Below are 23105 nucleotides of genomic sequence, written 5' to 3' on the forward strand. Positions count from 1 at the left end.
ATTCCCTAAACCCTCTGCACAGGCAACCCAAGCACTTGTCACTTCGCGAACAGGTTTTCCTCTGGAACCCTAAGATTCGAAAAGCATTAGAAGGCAACAGGCGCTGGCTGTGGAGCGCTGCCCCTCAAAAGTCTCTTGGGGCTGAGCGGCCGCCGAGGTCCCCTCTAGAACCAGGGTGCCTCTCAGCGGAGACTACAAAGCGCTGAGGGGTAAGGCCAGTCTCCAGGGCTCCCGGTCACCCGGTCACCGAGGGGGCGGCCTTCTCCCCGCCCCCTCCATCCTGGCTCGGCTCCCGGGCAAGGCCTCGGCCGAGGGTCCGGACTTAGCTCCCACACCAGCAAGGTTTTATCCCTCTCGGTGGGAACCGCAAAAGACACCGACTCCGCCACCCTCGCGTCACTGCTCGCAAGGTGCCCCCGCGCTTCTTCAAGAGAGGCGGGGCCGGGGGCGGGGCCGGCTCGGCGGGAGTGGGGAGAGCCCCGCCCCGCCCCGCCCGCCCTGGCCCCCCACTCTGCGCGGGTCTCTAACTCTACTTCCCCTCCCGCAGCCCCACCGCGCCAGAGTCCTAGAGCTTCCTTCTTCTCTTCGAGTGAATTTTTAGGGTCGAGTCCAAAGGGTGAGCTTCCAGGATCCCAGCGTACGGTCATCTTTATAGCAACTGGCGTCAGCGGCACTGCCAGAGAAGATGTAGAGTCCCAAGCAGTTAGTAGTTACCTACTGACCTTTAAACATGTGCATTTCTCCGGTCGCCTGGCTGGCTCAGTGGTTGGGGGTTTCCTTCCGCGAGGGCTAGGGCGTGATCCCGGGATGCCAGGATCCGTCCCACCTCGGGCTCCCCTGGGGGAGACCCCTTCTCCCTCTGCCTACGTCTCTGCCTCTCTCTGTGTGTTTCTCATGAATCAATAAAATCTTTAAAAATTTTTTGAGATTTCTCAACTCCGTGTGGGAAATGATCTCTAAAGATAGAATACTTTGGCTTAATGCTTTCAGGAGGCACACCTGGGTGGCTCAATGGTTGAGCATCTGCCTTCCGCTCAGGGTGTGATCCTGGGGTGCACGATTGAGTCCCACATCAGGCTCCTTGCAGGGAGCCTGTTTCTCCCTCTGCCTGTCTCTCTGCCTGTCTCTCTCTCTCTCTCTCTCTCTCTCTCTCTCTCTCTATATATATATATATATATATATATAAAACAAAATCTATCCCATTTTATTATCCTAAAAATATGACCTTCATTTTTCATGCTAAAAAATGTTTTATGAAGAGTTGCTGATAGAGGATAGTTTTAATGAGTGCTTTTACCTGAGCTTTAAAATAAAAAGTTGGAATTTTTTTCCAACTTTGTTGATGTTTTACTGGTCTGTGAAATCCAAGTGAAGGCCCAGAAGTAGGGATATCAGTGGCCCAAGTGGGACAGTTTAATCAAACAGTGTTGTTAGCTATGTGCAGGACATTCCTCCAACTGCCCCTTTTCTGTCTTTGCATTGTCCTTATGCACGTTTTACTCCGCATTAGCACCTTCAGATCCCAAATAGAGATGCCTTTATTTTCTTAAACATCTAGATTTTAGCCCATTCTCTGAAAGCACCCCCAAATCATTGGCACCTGGCACCATCTCTTGACCCCAGCCAGCACTACTTTCTCCACCTCAATATACAAGACCCTTAGCCCCAACCATTATCTTCTTCGGAATCTTCTTTTACTCTGAAAGTAGTTGGCTTTGGAGGAATAACCGGGATCCTGATACTGTTTTAAACCAAAAATTGTAGATTTTATTACCCATCTCATTATCCATTGTATTCATTGTATGTATCCACTCAATTATTATACCCATTGGTTGAGTATGTCTCCGCTTCTCTGGGTAGCTTATAAACACCTCAAGAACAATAGTTGTGGTTTATTTTCCTTCTTCTAGTGCCTGCCACACTCTTAGATTAGGTACTGGAATATATCTACAATTAAAAATGAACAAATCAACACATTCTTTGCACAAGGAATGCTTTAATAATTATCCAAATATAACAACTTCTTCATTGTGGTCCTCTTGGTTTGCAAATGAGAGTCAGAACCAGAGGCCTGGGCCCAGACAGGTACAAGGAGGAAGCCCGAGAAAACCATTTATTCCTGGGGGCTATGGTCAGGTTTATTGGTAAATGGGAAGGAAAGAAAATAACCTGAAGCAGAGGCAAGAGGAAGGAGAAATGAATTCCTGAGTGAGAAGAGGAGCTCTGGAATGACTCTACGGCAGCCCTGTGTCCTGTCTCATCCCGAGAAACATCCTGTCATCCAGTAGGAGAGTGGCCGGCCTGCACAGTGCAACCTCCATGCTACCCTGTGGAAAGAAAACAGATTGGTTCTTGTTTTTACCACTCAGTAAGCTCCTTCTGCAGCTACATGACCCAGATCTTAGAGCAGTGCTCAGAATCCCCTTCATTCCTAGCTCTCTGCTTTGTCCCCCCTGGCCCTCTGATTCTTCCCTTAAATTTCCCCTATCTGTGGTCTTTGTCCTCTACTTTCCCCACCCGATATGCTTCCACATTTTCAAATCCTTCTCTTCCTCTGAAGTAGGAGAGCACCATTGTAGAAGGATGAAAGATACTAAATAAATTAAAAGGTAAATAAATAAATAATCAATCTCAGGTGCAACCATTGACTCTTCCTCCAGAACAGGTCAGCCCTCATAGCCATCAGTGTCCCTTGTGCGTGGTGTTTCTAGAGTAGGCAAGGCACTTAACTCCCTCCATCCTCACAGACGCCTGGAGGCCAGTTGTAGTCAACTGGCCAGTTGTATATACAGCCAGTTGTATTCTGTGTATATCTGGTTTGAAGCTCAGAAAAGTAAAGTAAACATCCCAATGTCCACCATCGTGGACAAATGCTGACAACTTGGGGGTATCTGCCCAGCTGAGGAGCATTTACATTTACAGAAAATGTTGCTGCCAATTAGCGAGAGGGGACCCTGTGGCAACCATGAAGGTATAGCTCAATTGCTCCCAGGCCTCCAGCTGATGGAGCCAAGCAGGGATCTGCATCCAAACTGAACCCATCAGGTTCTTTATCCCAGGCACTTGGACAGGGACTAAGCCTAGGCAGTCTCTGTTGCTGCTCAGGACATTAGCCCATCCACTTGGGGCAGCCAGAGTCTGTGCTGTGGAATGTGGAGCAGAGAATGCTGCTCTCTACCAAGGAAGTAGTGAAGCAAATGCACCAGGAGGCAGAAACTTGCCAGGAAAAGCTGGCTGACACTTTCCAGCTCTGCTTCCACTACCTTCCTGAGGTCTAGCCGCACCTGTGTAAGCTCAGTGAGACACCTTGTGCCCTCAGGAAACAGCTCCCTCAACTCACTTGAGTTACTTTGTTACTGCATTCAAAAGAGTTTTATTTATTTTTTATTTTTTAAAGATCTATTTTTTTAAAGATTTTATTTATTCATGTGAGACACACAGAGAGAGACAGAGACATGGGCAGAGGGAGAAGCAGGCTCCCTGTGGGGAGTTGGTGTGGGATTCGTTCCCAGGCCCTGGGGATCACCACCTGACCTGAAAGCAGATGATCAACCACTGAACCACCCAGGTGCCCAAATATTTATTTATTTATTTATTTATTTATTTATTTATTTATTTATTTATTTATTTATTTATTTTGAGAGTGAGAGACAGCCGTAACGGGGTGAGGGTCAGAGGGAGAGGGGAAATCCCAAGCACACTCTGTGCTGAGTGTGGAGCCTGACTCGGTGCTTGAATCATGACTGTGAGATCATGACCTGAGTGGAAATCAAGAGTTGGAGGCTCAACTGACTGAGCCACCCAGATGCCCCCTTCTAAAATAATTTTAGTACATCAGAAAAAGACCCAGGTCCTGGGTATTATAAGTCAGAGTTCCAAGCCCTGCCACTCTCCCACATTTTTCTAGGCTATAAAAGGGTCTAGTCCTTGCCTACTGTGCCTTTCTCTGTCACTACAACCTTCCCAGGGCTCTGGCTGCTAACTTAGTCCCACAGTGTCCTCCTCACCAGTTCTTCATACCCCCTGCTCCAGACACAATCCTTTTTGTACAGCTGATGGCTGAGAGAAGATTGGGGCTCAGTATGTCTGGAAGGGAGAGAGAGAGAGCACCTGTGAGAACAGAGGACTAAGACTGAGGCAGACACCTTGCTCCCGCTTGGCTTGTCCCTGCGCTGGCATGCACCCCCCAGGGGCTGAGTTTTTCCAGATTAGGCAAAGCCTCCTTCTCAGAGGCCTATTTAGACATCCCCACAATGGTGATAGGTAGTGGCCGGGGATGGGGCCAGGAGGGACAGGACAACTGTTTACCCCCATACTTCCTAGTCAGGGTAGATGGTAGTTCATGCCACGTTTGAGGGTTTCTAGGGAAAGAAGATGTCAAAACAGGCAGTATAGAGACCAAGGTAAATCTTGCCTGATCAGGGAGGCTCTTCAGATGAAGAGTCTCGGGATATGAATCAGAGTATGAAAGAGGAGAGAAGGTCCAAGTCATGAACCTATGGAGCCTCCTGGAGCGGCTCTGAGGTGGGCAGTTTGCACTTGGCCTTTAATCAGACATTGGCCAAAGTTTTTACTTGATGGTTAGAGTGGAGCCTTCAGGGCCACCAGCCTGGTATTCGGCACTGGTTCTATGAGCCTCAGTTTGCTCATCTGTAAAGTGGGCATCATAATAGTTTCCATCACATGAAATGCTGGGTGAAATGGGCTCTGTAGGTAAAGTGCTTAGTATATGACACACTCTCAAGAAATGTTGGCTGTTGCTGTTGCTCCTGCTCTGCTATTAACTATGCAGAGCTTTTCTAGAACCCGTACACCAAAGAATCTGCTAAGTAGATGCGCACTACAGCCACTTGTCAAGTCCTCTGCTCAGCAAAAACATTCCTGGACTCCATGGGCAGTCCCTCTGGGGACATTCCCAGGCCTTGAATAGGAAGAGAAGTCCTGTGAGTAGAGCTTTCCCACCCTGGGGCCCTGGCCAGACCTTGACAGTCCGCGTGGCAAATGTTTTCTGAGTGACTCCGGTAATCGTTGCACCAGTAATGGCTGTTGATCTGGAAGATGCCATAGTCGAAGCTGCCGTCTGCGTTTTCATTTACCTTTGATATGTTGAATCTGCTTTCCACAAAAGCCAGACATAGCCCTTTGAACAGGGAGAAGAGGGTTTTTAGAAGAGGGTTTTAGGTTTTTAGGTTTTTAGAAGAGGGTTTCTTTTAGGGTTTTTGAGCTGAAGAAGGAGGGAGATGGAAGAAAGAGGGAGATCAGGAAGCAGATGAAAGAAACAAGGCCTAAGAGGCTGGATGGGGCAAGTGGGCTAGAAACATCCATTAGCTTCTCCTCTCACTGTTCGTGACACCCACCCGCCCCTCAGTACAACCAGTCATCACCCATCTGTCCATTGATGCTTCCTGCACTTAATGATCACCTACTGCATCCCAGGAACTGTACAAAGCCCAGTTTAGGGACATGTAGCTAGGTCAAATGTAGATGCTGCCTTCAAGGGGCCTATAGTACAAGAATGAAGATACATACCTTAAAAAGCCCGAAAACAAGATAAAGGGAGAAAGACAGCACAAGACCAGTGTGTACAAAGTCTGGGCAAAAGGCAGCTATCCCTATCATGGAGTAGGATGAAGCCTTAGAACCCTCTGTTCCCTCTGCCTGGAATGCTATTACCCTAGAAATTTGGGTGGCCAGGTCCTTTGCTTATTGAGTGCTGCTTGATGTTGCCTTCTCAGAGAGGCATTCCTCGACTTCCCCTTCTAGGACAATGTTACCAATCACTCCTCCTGCTTTATTCTTCTGCATGACATTCATCACCACCGAAAGTACTTCATCTGTATGTGTATGTTTATCTCTTGCTTGCCTTTCCCTCTAGAATGTGAACGCTGTAAAGGAAGGGGCTTTGCTCATGTCTATATCCCCAGCACTGAAAATGGTTCCTAGCACATAAGTGCTCATTTAATAATTGTGGAATGAATACGGAATGTTGGGAAGGGCCTCTTGGGGAGGGCTGCCTTTTGAACTTGGCTTTGAAAGACGAATGACAGAAAGATGGCCACCACCTATGGCATGAACAGGAGAGAAGGAGAAATGAGGGGGGTGTGAGAAGCAGCACTCACAGTCATTCAAGGAGTAGCCCTCAAACCCATCCAAGTCCTCCTTGCGCAGCACCCTGGCCAAGTCGCAGCGATTGATGAGGCTGGCCTGATTTATGGCAATGAGGAAGCTGACCAAGGACATGAACAGCACCCTTGTCATCTTTGGAGGAGAGGAGGTACAGTCAAGGGCCTGTGTTTCTGAGGATCTCACAGACGGGCCTCTGGTCTTCTCCCAACACCTGAGGAATCTGGAGAGAGCAGCCACATGTCCCAGCTCACTCACAACTCCCCACATGGCTATTTCTCTTCCCTCTCATTTATCATTATATAGTTGTTTATTATAGAAACTTTTAAATATTTACAAAATAAGAATAGTATCATGAATCTCCATGTACCCATTGCCCAATGTCAACAGTGAAAAACTGAGGCTGATCTCCTTTCATCTATAGGTCTTCAGCCCTTTTAGCTATCCTCACTCTTGTAATGGGCACCCAGCTATGGGCTGTATTTGGGCATAGGGTGGGGAGTGAGGGTGGCAAAGGAGATTAATGAGAACTGTACTTCATTGGTATTTGTGTGTGTGTGTATTTGAACATGTGCTGTGGAAGGGCTAGGACACTAGACACTGAACTCTCCACACCCCACACCCCCAGATACAAGACACATGACTTTTCCCAAGGGCATACACTGCCTTGTGTAATTCCTAGGAAGCTGTTTATGGGTCTAACACTTTCATTTCCACTCAAAGGTACAAATCATAAAGCAAATAAAAGTGACCTCGATGTAGAAATAACCTTCACCTTCACACTTTCTGTGTTTAGGGGAAGGAGGGAAGAGCAAGAGCTCTAGAGTCACACGGCCTACTTTCAAAGACAGGGCTGCTCTGTGACCTCCGGCAATACACTTTACCTCTCTGGGCCTCATTTGTAACATGAAGATATACTAATACCTACTTAAAAGGGTTGTCATGATAATTAAAGGAAATTTGATCTTGGTTTTGCATTCCCCCAAAAGGAAGCAGGACTTTTAGGGAAAAAGTTGATTCCTAGGCTGGAGTAGGAAAGGATATGAGCTAAGTCTGGATTATCTTGTGCTGGGAAGTAAAGAAGGGCTAAAAATATGGATTGGAGCATGTCAAATGGACATGAGAGCTCCAAGGGGTACCCACAGGCTAAATCTGGAACACTATTTTTGGTAACAGCTTTATTGAGATAAAATTCACAATATATATTTCACCAAGCCATACAATCACTTCATTTAAAGCATATAATTCAGGGCAGCCGTGGTGGCTCAGCGGTTTAGCACTGCCTGCAGCCCAGGGTGTGATCCTGGAGACCCTGGATCGAGTTCCATGTCAGGCTCTCTGCATGGTGCCTGCTTCTCCCTCTGCCTGTGTCTCTGCCTCTCTCTCTCTCTCTCTCTCTCTCTCTGTGTGTGTGTGTGTCTCTATGAATAAATAAAGTCTTTATAAAAAAGTATATAATTCAATAGTTCTTTACTGTGTTTGCAGAGCTGTACAACTATCACCACATCAATTTTAAAACATTTTCATCAACCCAAGAAGAAACCCTATGCCCATTAGCAGTCACTCCCTGTTCCATCTCCCTCCTGCCTCTGGCAATCACAAATCTACTTTCTATCTCTACAGATTTGCCTCTTCAGGACAGCTCACATAAATAGAGTCATACACTATGTGGCCTTGGTCCCTGGTTTCTTTCACTTAACAATGCTTTCAAGATTTATTCATGGCATAGCATGTATCAGGATCTCACTATGGCTGAATCATATTCCATTGTATGAATAGACCTCAATTTGTTCTCTATCATTTTATAGACATTTGGGTTGTTTCTACTTTGGGGCTGTTATGAATGATGGTGCTACAAACAAATTTTCGTGTGGACAAATGTTTTCATTTCTTTGGTCATAAACTGAGGAGCGGGATTGGTGAGTCATATGGTAACTTAAAGTTTAAACTTTGGAAGAATTGGGGCACCTGGATGGCTCAGTCAGTTGAGCATCCGACTCTTGATTTTGGCTTGGGTCATGATCTCAGGGTCATGGAATTGAGCCCAGGGTTGGGCTCCATGCTCACCAGGGAATCTGCTTGAGATTTTCTCTTCCCCCCCCCTCCCTCTGTCCACTTCCCTCATTCTTTCTCTTTCTCTCTCTCAAATCAATAAATCTTAAACTTTGGAGGAACTGACAGACTTCAAAGTGACTGTACCATTTTCTACTGATATCAGCGGTGTCAGTGTACGAAGTTTCAAAAATTTCCACATTTTCACCGACACTTTCCCATCACAGCTATCCTAATTGGTGTGAAGTGGTATCACCTGGTGGTTTTGATTTGCATTTCCCTGGTGGCTAATGAACTTTTCGTGTGCTCCTTAACCATTTGTGGATCTTTGGGAAAATATCTAGTATTCAGATCCTTTTCCCATTTTTTTTAGTTATTTGTCTTCTTATGGAGTTGTAAAAGTTTTTTACTAGATACATGATTTGCAAATATTTTCTCATAGTCTCTGGGTTACCTTTCACTTTCTTGATTTTTTTCTAAGATTTTATTTATTTATTCACAAGAGACACACACAGAGAGAGAGAGAGGCAGAGACACAGGCAGAGGGAGAAGCAGGCTCCATGCAGGAAGCCCAATGCAGGACTCAATCCCAGGACTCCGGGATCACTGCCTGAGTCAAAGGCAGACGCTTAACTCCTGGGCCACTCAGGTGCCCTTTGATGGTGTTCTTTGAAACAAAGGAATTACATTTTGATGAAGACCAGTTTGTCTATTTTTTCTTTTGTTGCTGTGCCTTTAGTGTCATATCTGCAGAACTAATGCACAGTGGTTTCTAAGGGAATCTAGGACAATTTGACCATCAAAATAAACAACGATAGTGATGGATTATTATCTACTGAATGAGATAGGAATCCATGAGTCCTTAATAGTAATAGACACATAATGGGGATGGGGAAGAACTCTTACTGACAATAATATATGATAAATGTGGAGGTAGTCATGAAGTTGGAAAGCCACCATTCTGCAACCATCAAAGATTGGTCTGAGCAAGAATCATCAATGGGGGCTAAATCTGAGGTGGTGGGAAGCTTGATGAAGAACTGGATATATACATGCTCTTAAAGTATCTCCCCACAGATCATGTATTAGTTGCATGGGAAAAACAGAAACTATGTAGCAAATAAACCAGACAGTATGTGGACCTTGCAATCAAAATGAACACCTCCAATGAAAGACAGAGAAAGATTCTGTGCCTCCAGAAGTGATACCCCAAGAAGGACACATATATCTTATATGGTATTCTGGCCAGAGATACATAACTTGTATCTAATCCTAAGGAAAAATTGGACAAAGTCAAACTGAGGGAAAATCTATAAAATAACTGGCCTATATTCTTCAAAACTGTCAATGTGATGGAAGCAAAGGATGGGGCTATTTCTGTCACTGTGTGTGTGTGTGTGTGTGTGTGTGTGTGTGTGTTTCCCCTTAAACTAAGTATATGTTCCCAAAGGCAAAGGCCTGTGTTCCTCCATCCCCAGGCTTCAGAGTCAGGCAACTTCTGCTTGGCCAAGATGGCTCCCCTGATGGCCCTGTTTCCTCACAGATGTCTTCTAGGACTCACTCCATACCAGCCTGAGCTTGCGAACATTCTCTTGCTTCTCTCTCTCTCACTCTAGAGTTGCTAGATTTAGCAAATAAAATTAGAAGATGCCCAATTACATTAGCATTTCAGACAAACCACAAATAAGTTTTTAGTATGTCTCATGCAACCCTACTCTACTCTGACTTAGTAGATTCCTTGAGAGACAGGTGTTACTGAGCCTTGGCAAGCAGGGAGCTCTGTCTCTGCCCATGAAGTCCCCTCCCCTCTTAGGGTTTCCTTAGGGGAATACAGTACTTGTGGCAGGTGCATTCCCACACCCTTCCAAAGCTTACCTCTCTCCTAGCCTTCTCTGACCCCAGGTCCCAGACAGCCCAGTGTTTTCCTAGAGAGTCATTAGAACAAAGCCTCGTCCACAGGACCTATACTCTAGCCCCACCCAGTTCACAGCTCCCCATGTTCTAGGGAAGGTGGGAGTGCTGGGCCAGCCTGCCTTCTGGAACCCCAGTTCTGTGACATCATCATTCTCCTGGAAATACTCTGGTCTTAACCATGCAAATTGAGGCCCACTCAAGCTTCCAGCAGAAAGTACACATGGGTCTAGGACTGGTGATAACTGTGAAGAAGACCACTGGGTGGGGCAGGGCAGAGTGCTCTGGTTGTTCTATCTGCCCACTACCCTTCCCTTTGGTGAAGGTGAACCTTTGGGGGTAGCTCCTTCCCCCATGGGGTAAAGTAGTGGAAGCTGCCAATCACAGAGCCCTGAGCTCCAGGTGACAGGGGGTGCCTATGGCCCCACTGCTATATTTTGAATTGAAACTAAATTGAGCAACTCAGCTTCTCACCGGAGGCCTTCAGGTAGGAGGCCAGAAGCTGACGGTTTGGAATCATATGGCTATAGCCCATTTGAAAGGATAAACCTTCTTGGAGAGAGAGCAGAGTCCACACAGGATGCCAATCCTAGAGTTCACCCTTCCCATACTTAACCTTATCACAATCCTGTGATTCATGAAATATCTTTTCCTGCAGAAAGGAGTTTAAATTGGGTTTCTGTCACTTGCAGCCAAGGGAGACCCGCCTAGTAGAGAGAACAGGGTTAACTATCCGGGAACTGGGGACCCAACGACCTGTCACCTCCCCATGAAGTTTGCACATCTGAGTGTCATCAGTCACCAAAGAAATGAGAGATACTTCCAACTGTAGCAGAAAGGAAGCAAAGGAAAGTTTTCTGACTGATGGGCACTCTACCCTCTGAAGCAGGGTGGCAGGGCCGACAGAAAGTAGGAAGAGCTTGTGGGTGGGCGGTGCCGCCCTGTTCCTTCCACCTTGAGACTTCCCTTCCCAGCAGGGCAGCAGGACATTGCACTTGGGCTAACAACGTTGGGGTGAATAACAAACATATACCTAGTATACCTACTAGAATTAGTAGCATTATGTTTGAAGTCTAGATACAGGAGCCGTGGCGGCGGGGGGGGGCCTGCGCTGCGCAGGAGCGTGGGCTCTGCGAGCGCATACTGCGCATCCCTGCGCTGCTCCTCCCCTCCCCGGGGCGCTGGTCTCCTCCCGGGCCGGGCGGGGCTCCTCCCAGGGCGGGGCGGCTCCTCCCGGGTCCGTGGCTCCTCCGGGGCCAGCCGGGTTCCTCCCGGGGCTGGGCGGCTTCTCCCGGGCCTGTGGCTCCTCGCGGGCCGGCGGGGCTCCTCCCGGGGTGGGGGGCTCCTCCCGGGTCCGGGGCTCCTCCCGGGCCGGCGGGGCTCCTCCTGGCGCGCTGGGCTCCTCCAGGGGCGCTGGGCTCCTCCCGGGTCCGTGGCTCCTCCCGGGGCGCGGGGCTCCTCCCAGCGGCGGCTGCCCTGGAGCTGGCGGGGCGCGTGCGGAGCAAAGGCAGTCCTCGCCGCAGAGGCGGAAAGCATTACTTCTCAAAAGCGTATTTGCAAAGATTTTATTTTCAAAGTCAAAATATGCAAGAGCGGGCAGTATGATGAACCCTCTATACCCATGGTTAGTACACTATTCGGATTTTCTTCGTTTTGAATCAATGTTGGGCCTTTTAATCGTCTAAAAATGCCCCTTTAGGGGGCACCTGGGTGGCTCAGCGGTTGGGCGTCTGCCTTGGGCTTAAGTCATGACCCCGGGGTCCTGGGATCCACTCCCGCATTGGGCTCCCCACAGGGAGCCTGCTTCTCCCTCGGCCTGTCTCTGGGTATTTCATCAATAAATAAAATCTTTTTTTAAAAAATGAAAAAAAAAAGTCTAGATACAGATACAAATTTGAATAATGTGTAATGTGGTTTATGTGATATCGCAAACATTTCCTCAGCTTCCATTTACAACCGAGGCAGATACTAATACAAATTCACGTGTAGCACCAGAATCACAAATAGGAACATGAAATATGAAGAAATTGTACACTCAGAGCCTACTAGAAAATGACACTTCTTTGTGCTCAAATCTATTGCATTCAGGCTGAGAGGAAAGACCTGACAAGTTAATTAATTTGTCTTTTCTCTTACCTAAGTTCTTCTCTGCTCAAGGTCTCTGCTCTCTGAGATAGCACCTGGCAAGGGTTCTGTTAAGCTTTTGTTAAACCTTTCTATGCAGGTGCATGTTTTCTCCCATCTACATAGAGTAAGATGTGAAACATCCACCTGGGGCCTGAATGTTGTTAGTCATGAGCATAGAGCTTTAGGGTTAGATCTTGCTGTGCCAATGCTGATGATCTAAAAGGAAACATGCAGGTCCCCTGGGTGGCTCAGTGGGTGAACATCTTCCTTTGGCTCAGGTCGTGATCTTGGGGTCCTGGGATTGAGTCCCCCATCAGGATCACTGAGGGAAGCCTGCTTCTCCCTTTGCCTATGTCTCTGCCTCTCTCTCTGTGTCTCTCATGATTAAATAAATAAAATCTTAAAAAATAAATAAATAAAGGAAATATGCCTCCCTGATAGTCAGCCCTGTGAGAAAGAAATCTCAGTGAGCTGAAATCTAGCTGTGCCCACCTTCTCTGCTCTCTCTCAGTCCCCAAGCATCAGGCCACACAGCACTGTAAGTAACCCTTGGAGTGGCAGACTGCTGGGCTTTGGAGCCAAACTGAAGCTTCTGGCCAAGTGGGTTTACGTTAACTGTACGTATAGATGAAGTGTCTGACTACATCATCGTATGTTCTATTGTGATCATGCCTGAGCACTTACATGGAATTTACCTGCTATTTTATTACTTTCCTTCAGCTTCTCTTATATTTAGGGCATTATGTTGATTTTTAAAAATTACCATCATTCTGAATGGATAAACAAAGGGTAGTACACTCATATAATGGAATGCTACTCAGCAATAAAAAGGAATGAACCATCAGTACACCCACCAACATGGATACATTTGCAAAATAATGCTGAAAGAAGCCAGAGCAAAAAGAAAGAAGTATATACTGCATGGTTCCATTTATAAGAAACTCCAGAAAATGTAAACTAATCTAGAATGACAGAAAGCAGATTACTAGTTGCTTGGGATTGGGGGAAGCAGGACAGGACAGAGGAATGAGTTATTGAGTGGCATAAGGAAACTTTTGGTAGTGAGGAGATGTTCACTATCTTGATCAGGATGGTGGATTCATGGGTACATACATGTCAATAATTAACAAATCGTACACTATAAACATGTCATTTACCTGGATACCAATTACATGCCAATACCTGAATAAGGTATATTATAGTTACACGCAATATAATTTTATGAAAAGGGAGTTGTGAGTCTGCCATGGTTGAGAACCCCAGCGACAGGCCAATTGGGATGGGGGCGGGGAGGCTCCCATCGTTGTCCTCAGGCCAACTCCCGGTGCAATCTATCCAGTGGCCACTAGAGGCCAGCAGCGACCCACATACAGGATGTGTGGGTTGCTGGTCACCAATATTTTTAATTCCCTCCTCTGTGTTCTGCAGGTGAAGAGGTGGACCTTATCATCTCCACCATATAGTAGAGCTGATATTTGGGCTGTCGTCTCCTTGGGTCCTGATTCCACCTTGTTGGTCCCTCAAGCCAGGACAACTGTGCTACCATATCTTGTGAAAGTGCGTCCAGTCTCCAGTGGGGCAGCTAAGCTAGCCATAGCTCCAGGCCAGTTAGCTGCAGGGCTGACACTGAGTAGCTGGAGATGGCACCAATGTCTTGTAATTCTCAAGATGCCTTTGGAAGACCTCCCGGGCCTGGAGTAGCCTCTGTATGGGCTTTCCACTTTCCCTGGAACCCCACCATTGTAAAACAAGACAAGATGCCATTAGCCAACCAAGCTAAAGAACAAAGCACTGGAAAGATTTTTACAAGGGAAAGTGTAATTGTGTAAAGAAGGTGTAATGGGGGCAGCCCTGGTGGCGCAGCGGTTTAGCGCTGCCTGTGGCCCGGGGTATGATCCTGGAGATCCGGGATCGAGTCCCACATCGGGCTTTCTGCATGGAGCCTGCCTCTCCCTCTGCCTGTGTCTCTGCCTCTCTCTCACTCTCTCTGAATGAATAAATAAATAAATCTTAAAAAAAAAAAGAAGGTGAAATGGGGGCGGGGAAGAGATGGTGGAACACCCAGGGAATGCTACAATGGAGGCTTCCCTGTAAGAACTATTGCTAACACATGCCGAGCCCTCCCAGTGTGTGAGGCATGACGTCAACCATTGTATGCATTGTATGCAGTGAGCCATTTTGTCCTCACACCACTCTTGTGAAATTAGTTGCTGAGATGTTAAGTAACTGGCCCAAGATCACAGAACTAGTGGGAGGTAGAGCAAGGATTTGAATCCAGGTTTGATACCAACATAATGGGTTTAGTTGTTACTCTATCCATGCTCATTTTAACACCATGGTCTTTCTTTCTCTTTGGGGCCAGGGTGTTATTTAGTTCCTGTGTTAAACTGGTTGGTGTTGGTAGCAGGTGGTTGTTATTTTAGTTGTACCTCCTGAAGATAAAGCTCTTGATGCTTCAAGAGAATTTTAAGCCTCTCTGAGGGTCCAGGAGGGAAATCTTCCCTCCTTATTTGCTGAGCACTTACACTGTGTAAGATTCCATGTTAAAACTGGTACTTTCACAGTGATGGTACTTGAAGGGCAGGTGGGCAGAGGCCAGCAACAAGGAATCGAGGGGCAGGTGACCTGTAGCCATGCAGTGTTCATTTGTGCCCACAGGAGTGCGTCATAGGCAGCAGTCCCACACCTCAACTGGAGTCCTGAGCAGATAACCAGATCAAGATACAGGTCAAGAGAACTCCCCAGGATGCCCAGTTATGAGAACAAGGCCAAAGCAGCCTGGTGAGCAGATACTCATGCCCATGGTTTTTGGGTAATTGAAGTCTTCCAGAGGTTTCTCTCCTGGAGAAAACACCCCACCTTGGATCATGCAGCTTGATTCTCCAAGCAAGGTGCCTCAAGGAGGTGGTCTCTTCTGTTCTAGGTTCTGCAGGGGTCATCAGCTCTGGGCTTCTGCCCATCCTGCTGCTTCTATGCTTCTATGGCCACACAGTGGGGTGGATACAGGTACCAAGTAAAGGCTACACATGTGAAGACAAAGCAAAAGGAGGCCAAAGCTAAACATTGGGTCCATTTGCTTCATTTCATAGATGGGGAAACTGAGGTCTGGGGAGGTGAAAGGACTCAAGTGAGCTAATGGTCAAGCTGGGGGTAAGACACCCAGCAGTCTTTCCTCCCCCACTCCCCAGCCATATTTTATTTATTTTTTTTAAATTTTTATTCATTTATGATAGTCACAGAGAGAGAGAGAGAGAGAGAGAGAGGCAGAGACACAGGCAGAGGGAGAAGCAGGCTCCATGCACCGGGAGCCCGATGTGGGACTCGATCCCGGGTCTCCAGGATCGCGCCCTGGGCCAAAGGCAGGCGCCAAACTGCTGCGCCACCCAGGGATCCCCAGCCATATTTTATAATAGCTCCCTGCTGCTGGGTGCTTCTCTGCACTTTGTCAATTATTATTCACACATTATCTCTCTATTTCTTAAAACAATAATCCTTTAATATTGTAACATATTCAGTATCCAAATTTCCAAAGATGTCATGTCAAAAAGCATTTTCAACAGTTTGATTTATCAAGATGGAAATAAGAATGCACTCAGTTGTGGTTGGTTGATGTCTCTTCAATCTCTCTTAATCCATAGGTTCTCTTTCATCCTTCTCTCTTTCCTTGTGATGTATCATTGAAGAAGGCATGTCATGTATACCATAGATTGTCCAGAGTCCAGGCTTTGATTATTGCAAATCCATGATGTAGTTAAACATATTGCTCTGTTTTCTGTATTTCCTGTATTTGAGCCTAGAAGTTTGATCAGATTAAGATTGGGGGGGGGGTAATACTACTTCATACTAGGTGTTGTGTTCTCCCACAGAAAGGACCTAATGTCTAGTTAGCTTCCTTCTTATGACATTAGCAGCTCTTGATGCTCAATGCCTACAGCCAGTAATTCCCTGGGGGTTAAACATGGTGGCATCCCATCATTTCTTCTTCATTTATTAGCTGGATTACTTCTATAAAGAGAAACTTCCCTCATTTACTCTCAGTTCCCCAAGGGATTATCTCGTAAATTCTGTGAGAATTCTGGGTACATGTGATTATCTCCACTTCCGTGTGAGCAAACTGAGGTCAGTGGAGTTAAGAGAACTGTCACCAGAACTGTCCAGCTGAGCCCCGTGCAACTCACGAAATCATAATAAATAAACAGGAGTTGTTTTATGGCCCCAAGTCAGGCAGAGCCCATGAGTAGCTAGCAAGGTTGAAGAGCTCCCGGGCCCTTTACTCCCTCCATAAGGAGACAGATTTGCAGAGTCATAAACATCACCCAATTCAGCCTTTTCATGCTCAGATGGGGGAGCTGAGGGCTGGAGATGGTAATGACTCATGCAGGCTTGCACAGGTAGCCAAGGTAATGGGCATATTGTTAAAGGAAACCTCTGAAAATTCTTGTGATGAGTTCCAGTGTCTTTGATGGCTGTGTCTGATGCTCTCATTCTACAGCCCACTTGTACCCGCAGCACCAGGCCTGCCTCTCAACCTCATCTTACTGTTGTGTCCCCAAGAAGCATCTGTTGAATGGATAAATGAAGGTACCCTTGTCTTTATATCTCAGGAACTGGTTGCTCCTGAACCTGTCCACAGGGGAAGGTATTATAGGCACTGGCCCTGCTATAGATGCCCAGAGAGCAGCCAGTCAGGCACAGGGCAGGAGCCAAGGGTAAGGGGATGAGAGGGAAGCAGGGCTCACTCCAGGAAAGCAACTGGAGTAATAGGCTGTCTTTCACCTTGGCAAGAGGGAAGTCCAGCAACGCAAAATCCTGTGGGCGGCATGGATGGGGTGCACCAGCAGGTGGCCGGGTGCAACCACGGAGATGAGGTAGGGGGCAGAACTCCAGTCTGTAGGAGGAGCAAGCCAGGACCCTCATCCTCACACTAGGCGGGGACTCGGGCCAAAGGTCAAGTCAGAAGTCCTGAATGGTGTCAGTTAGGATTCAGTTGGGTTGATAGGAATGGAGAACCCCAAATGTCGTTGGCTCAAATAGCGTAGAAGCTCATTTCTCCCTCATGTTAAATGCCCTGAGGGAGTCAGTTCACAGCCAACAGGATGTTCCATGGAGCAAAGATGACAAAGGGCTCACCCATCATGTTGCTCTTTTACCCTAAAGCATGACTTTTGTTCCATAGCACAATCTGGCTTCTGGAACTCATTCTTTTCATGCCTTATCCCAAGCAGCAGGAAAGAACAGTGGGAAAAGAAGAGCACTTTCCTTTTTAGGGCAATTCCCGGAATTGTGCAGACTACTTCACTTACATTCTATAGGCCAAAACTGAGGCACCTGATGACACCTAGATGCAAATGACAATGGGAAATATAGTTGTCATCTCACACCTCCAGGGGCCCAGCAAAAAACTGGAGAGTCTGTGAGTGAAGACCAGAGAAGACGTGTCCAGTGACTTGGATTATGATACAAGGCCAAAGTGAGCAGAGGATGCAGAGTTTAGGCCCAGACGCTGGACCATAGCTGCTCACATTCCTGTTGTCCTAGGTCCTGGGACTGAGGCAGCATGAGGTCGTATGAGTCTAGCTGTGGCGAGTAGGGAGCTATAGAGCCTAGCCATAGGGCCTGACTGTTGATGAGTACTGCCGCTGCAGCAACAGTGGGCATTCTGTAGCTAAGCATGGCACCAGCCCACGAAGAAGCATCAGCAGTAAGAAAGCAGGTGTGCTTGTTGCCAAGGACAGGAGCACCCTCAAAGGCCAACAACTACTTGATGCCATGAAAAGCATCCTCAAGATTGAGGAGTCCAGGGCCACAGACGGCCTTTTCCCAGGGGACAGTGAAGTAGCTGATGACAACTGCTTTTTTTATTTCCTTAATTAAAAATTTTTTACTATAGAGTAACACATAGAAAAGCACACAAATCATAAATGTACAATGCGACAATTTTCACAGAAGTGAACACACCCAAGTATCCAGCACCCAGATCAAAAAGTAGAACATTACCACAACCCCAGAAGGCCTTAAGTATCCCCTTCCAGTCACTATCTTCTCCCCCCTGCTCCTAACTCCACCCTTTCTCCCCCCGCACTGCTAGCATTTAGAAAAACTTTCCAGGCGATTCCATAGTTAATGCTGAGAATCAGTGCTTTTTTTTTTTTTTTTTTAAGATTTTATTAGGGGCAGCCTGGGTGGCTCAGCAGTTTAGCGCCGCCTTCAGCCCAGGGCATGATCCTGGAGACCCAGGATCGAGTCCCACATGGGGCTCCCTGCGTGGAGCCTGCTTCTCCCTCTGCCTGTGTCTCTGCCTATGTCTCTCTCTCTCTCTCTCTTTCTCTCTCTCTGTCTCTCATGAATAAATCTTTAAAAAAAAAAGATTTTATTGCTTGTGTTCTCTCCCTCTCAAATAAATAAAATCTTTAAAAAAAAATAATGGTTATCAAACTTGGCTGCATATTAGAATCACATAGGAGAATGTCTGCCTTTTGAAGTAGAAGGTGGGACAGAGATAGCTAAGCAGGCAGTATGGTGCAGGGGAGAAACTTGAGAGCCAGAGTGGGCTGCCACTTACCAACTGTGTGACCTTGAATGAGTTCCTTCACCTCTCTGAGCCTCACCTATGAAATGGGAATCCTATCACAGGCCCTGCGGAGTTGAGACTAAGAGAGAGAGAGAGAGAGAGATAGAGAGGCTGTAAGCACAGGCCCAGGTAGGGTCAATATATGGCAGCCACGACTGTCATTTTTAAAGGTGAGCAACCCCAGGAAGACCAAAAGCCCTTCTTTATGCAGATGGGACCCAATCTGGGGATAGTGGACACAGGTTATATTGAGAAGACAGACAGCAGGTAGTGTTGATGAGAAGCCAGGGCCTTTCTGGGGAGCACAGGAAAATTCTAGGGGCAGCAGAGGTTCCAAGCCAGACCTGGGAAGTGGTGGGTGGGCCGGCACAGCTGCAACAGCACCAGGGAGCAGCAGTTGTGGATACCCTGGACAGGCTCAGTTTGGGCAAAGCCGATCCTTTTCCTTCAGCAAGAACAAGGAAGCTGACTGCTGCAGGCTCTGACTCTGTGAGCTGCCTATGCAGAAAGAAGCAAACTTTTTAAAAAAAAGATTTTATTTATTTATTCAACAGAGAAAGAGAGCACACGCAGGGGGAGTGGGAGAGGGAAAAACAGGCTCCCCACAGAACAGGGAGCTTGACACAGGGCTCAATCCCAGGAATCTAGGATCATGACCTGAGCCAAAGGCAGATGCTTAACCAACTGAGCCACCCACCCAGGCACCTGAGAAAGAAGCCGACTTGGTTGAGCACACACCTTGCGCCAGAAATTGTACATTCATGCCTTTGATTCTGTGATGTGGGCACACTCGCCCCATTTAACATTTAACATTTGAGGGGCTTAACCCCTGCTGCCTAACTCACAGAGCCCTGGTGTCTCCATGAGCCTGGGACCTGCCTCTCTGCCGGGCTGAAATGACAGTACCCTGAGGGTGTGCTGTGTACACACGTGACCCAGGAACACCTCCCTTCATCAGGTGCTCATCTCTGTATTTTTTTTCCAAAACAAGAAGGATATTTTTAAGCTATCTATTTTCATACTTGTTACAAGGTATAATGTTCATTGTAAAACATACAGAAAATACAGGTAACCAAAAAGAAAAAAAATTAAAGTGCTTCATAGCCACATGGTACAGAGATGAGCCCGGTCAGTGTTTCGGCATCCATTGTTCATATATGTGAGTCTGTGTATGAGTTCCGGTAGAAAGGACCAAAAAGGGATCATATGGTACACTGTTAGGTAATGTGCTCTTTTTCCCTTAACAATATATAGTGGCCATATTTCTACGTCAGAGAATATCCCTCTACAGCAGCAGCTCCGTATTAGAACCCCCTGGGAAAGCTTAACAAATATTAATGTCTGTGCTCCACCCAGACATGGATTCATTTGGTCAGGGATGGGGTTGGACTAGGGAGGGACTTCTAGACTCCCTAGGTGGTTCCAATGTGTAGCCAAGTTTGAGAGCTGCAGCGTCATTTTTCAACAGAGGCTTTGCGTTCTATTTGCTGAAGGGATGCACTATAATTTGACCAATCCCTTTTGCTTAAACATTTAGATTGGTTCCAATTTTTCATCATTAAGAACCAGAGTTAGCAAGTGTTTCCTGTAAAGAGCCAGATAATACATGTTCTGATTTTTGGGGGGCCTGAGGTGTGTGTTGCAATGATTTAATTCTGCCGTTGGAGTGCAAAAGTAGCCATCATGCATAAAGGAATTTATTTGTTTGTTTTAAATAAAACTTTATTACAAAAACAGGTGGTGGCTAAATGTAGCCCAAGGGCCATAGTTGGCTGACTCCTTTATAAATAAAGCTGCAGTGAGTTTCCTTAAAGCTAAACTTTCTAGTATTGAAATGATCATTTTCTCAGGACAGTGATTTTATACTGTTTATTTTTAGAAGTTGGACCCTTTTTCAAATGAAACTTTAAGTAGAACTCATGTTAACAACAGGTCAGAGAAGGATTGTTGTTAGCTAAATATATTTTACAAATGCAAATGTACGTTGCATATTTAGAAAGTCAGTTCGGGATTGTAGATGATGGTAACGATTTTTTTTTTTTTTTTTTCTGATCAGCCTCAGCACCTGTCGCATTCAAATCAAAGTTTTGCAGAACCAACATAACATCTCTACGGAACCCTAGTGTTCCACAACGGACACAATTTGAAAACCACTGCAATAAGATAAATTCCTGGTGTAAGTGACCAAAAGTCAGCTGGAGGAAGCTTAAGTCATAAAAAGGGATTTAATGGCCTATATTACCAAACTGTGGGAGAGCTCAGGGTCCTACTTACTGGGACTTTCTCTTAAACCTGTTAAGCAGTGGTTCCCTCTTCCCCTCTGCCAGCCCCGGGCAACCATCAATCTACATTCTGACTCTATGGACTTATCTATTCCAGATATTTCGTGTAAATGGAATTGCACAATACGTGATCTTTTGTGTCTGGCTTCTTACACTTGGACGTAACATTTTCAAGGTTCATCCATGTTGTAACAGGTACCAGTACTTCATTCCTTTGTTTGAGCAAGATCCCACTGTATGGAGAGATCACACTTGGCTTGCCCATTCATCTGTTGATGGATATTTGGGCTGTTTCCACCTTGTGGCTATTGTGAACGGTGCTGCTATGAACATGTGTGAACATGCATTTGTATCAGTTTTCCATCCTTCTGGGAATATGCCTGTGAGCGGAGTTGCTCATCATTACCATTTGCCTGGTCAGTTGCAGTCCTCCAAACTGGCCTCCACATGGTTGTGAGGGTCATCCTTTTCCTTTTCAAAAGCACTATTTTCCTTCCTATAAATGAACATGCTTCTTTTAAAGCTATACATGTTCATAGTCAAAATTTTGAAAAATACATAAAAGAGTGAGTATGAGTGTGTGTGCGTGTGTGTGTGCGTGTAATACAGGGGATTATAACTGACATCTATGAATTTAATAAAGTCTCTAGCATTCTGGTGCCCACCCAGTCTTTCGCCTCCTCTCCTGACCATCGTCTGTACTACCACCCATCCCTGGGGCTCTGCCACCATGGCCCGGTGTTCCTGTGGGCTTCTGAGCCATAGCAGATGCTGTTTCTCTATGGGTTGCCTTTCCCTGCCTAAATTCTCCGACTCAGATCTCCCTGTCACTGCTCCCCCAGCATGTCATACTTACTTGAAAGGAGCCGAGAACAGTGTGCCCAGAACCGTGAGAAAGGGAGGCTGATCCATGTGGGATGCTGTTGGGTTCTTCTGCTTGACTCTAAAGTGACACTGATCCTTACTTCTCCCCAATCTGCCTCTGAAATATGCCCCACAGCATCTGAGCCTAGCAGGGAACCTCAGACTCCCCCAAGCCTTGTCTTTAGGGGTTGGCATCTTGCTTCGTTCCCCTGTTGTGACAACTGGCAGTGAGGCTGGTGCACAAATGGACAATCCAGAAGGATCTTTCTCTTCCTTTTTCCTTCCTCTGGGCTTGTTCTTTCAACTCGGGAAGCCAGATGCTTTGGAGTTTAATTACATGCTGCAGTTGGAAGCTCAGAATGTCAGAGCTGGAAAGGAAGAACCTTATTATAAATAATAGCTACCAGCATTTATTGAACATTTACTCAGTGCCAGGCCCGTTTCCAGGCATTACCCCATTCAGCCTTCCCGACAATTTCAGCGGCAGGTGCTGTCATCATCCCTGTTTTACAGGGAAGGAAACAGACATTAGGGAGATCACAGGGCATTTCCCAAGCTGTGCTGAGTGGTACGTAGTGCAAAAAAATATTACTTTGTTTTAGTTAAATGCTGCATCCTGCATCCTCCCTGGGAAATTCATAATGCACATCAACATATTAATGGCCCTGAGAAGTCCTGTATTGATCAGACCTCTTTAGGTCAATGTCACCTCTGTTGAGTAGTTTGCAGAATGCAAGTATTAACATGCTTCTTATTTTATGGATGGGGTCATGGAGGCCCAGGCAGGGCTTTCAGTGCAGACCAGGCACAGATCTTGGGCTCCATGTTCTCTGAACCCCACAGGAAATGTAGAGCAGAGGAAGGCAGACTATGGCCCATCTGACCCACACCTGTTTTTGTAAGTATAGTTCTATTGAAGATGATTTGATCCAGGTCCCTTGATTTATAAATGAGCCAACTGAGGACCAGGGAGGATGGCTGACTTGCTCATGGTCACACAATTAGGAGCAGAGGCAGAAATAGACCCAAGATCTCCAGAATCCAGGTATTCTCCAAAATACAAAACAGACAGGTGGTGGGAGGTGAGGGGCAGGAGGCGGGGTGTGAAGCTACACGATCCCTGTGATACCTGTCTCTCTTATCTTCTGCAAGGTACATACACAGGCACGGCTCCC

At 46.6% G+C, this 23105-nt stretch overlaps 1 protein-coding gene and 1 long non-coding RNA gene across 2 annotated transcripts; one reads left to right on the plus strand and one right to left on the minus strand.

Annotated features, from left to right (window-relative positions):
- Positions 1-1976: 1976 nt before the first annotated feature.
- LOC480492 (lysozyme-like protein 6) lies at positions 1977-10208 on the minus strand. The gene is made up of 5 exons (XM_038546988.1): positions 10051-10208; positions 6120-6346; positions 4982-5140; positions 4008-4086; positions 1977-2327 (listed from the first exon to the last, which is right to left on the minus strand). Exons 2-5 carry the CDS (start codon positions 6256-6258, stop codon positions 2258-2260), a joined length of 447 nt encoding a protein of 148 aa, XP_038402916.1. The 5' UTR covers positions 6259-6346; positions 10051-10208; the 3' UTR covers positions 1977-2257.
- A 3377-nt stretch (positions 10209-13585) lies between these two features.
- Positions 13586-21730, plus strand: LOC119873242. Its single transcript, XR_005364322.1, has 3 exons — positions 13586-13770; positions 14872-14994; positions 20841-21730. It is a non-coding gene; the product is annotated as an uncharacterized LOC119873242 (long non-coding RNA).
- Positions 21731-23105: the final 1375 nt, after the last annotated feature.

This window comes from Canis lupus, chromosome 9 (assembly GCF_011100685.1).
Source record: "Canis lupus familiaris isolate Mischka breed German Shepherd chromosome 9, alternate assembly UU_Cfam_GSD_1.0, whole genome shotgun sequence".
In the NCBI taxonomy this organism is placed as follows: Eukaryota; Metazoa; Chordata; class Mammalia; order Carnivora; family Canidae; genus Canis; species Canis lupus.

Coding starts and splice junctions, on each gene's coding strand:
- LOC480492 (XM_038546988.1), bottom strand. CDS start 6,258: ATGACAAGGGTGCTGTTCATGTCCTTGGTCAGCTTCCTCATTGCCATA. Junction 4,087..4,981: donor TTGCCACGCGGACTGTCAAG/GTCTGGCCAGGG, acceptor TCTCCCTTCCAG/ACATACTGAGCCCCAATCTT. Junction 2,328..4,007: donor GCAGGGGGTATGAAGAACTG/GTGAGGAGGACA, acceptor TTCTTTCCACAG/GGTAGCATGGAGGTTGCACT.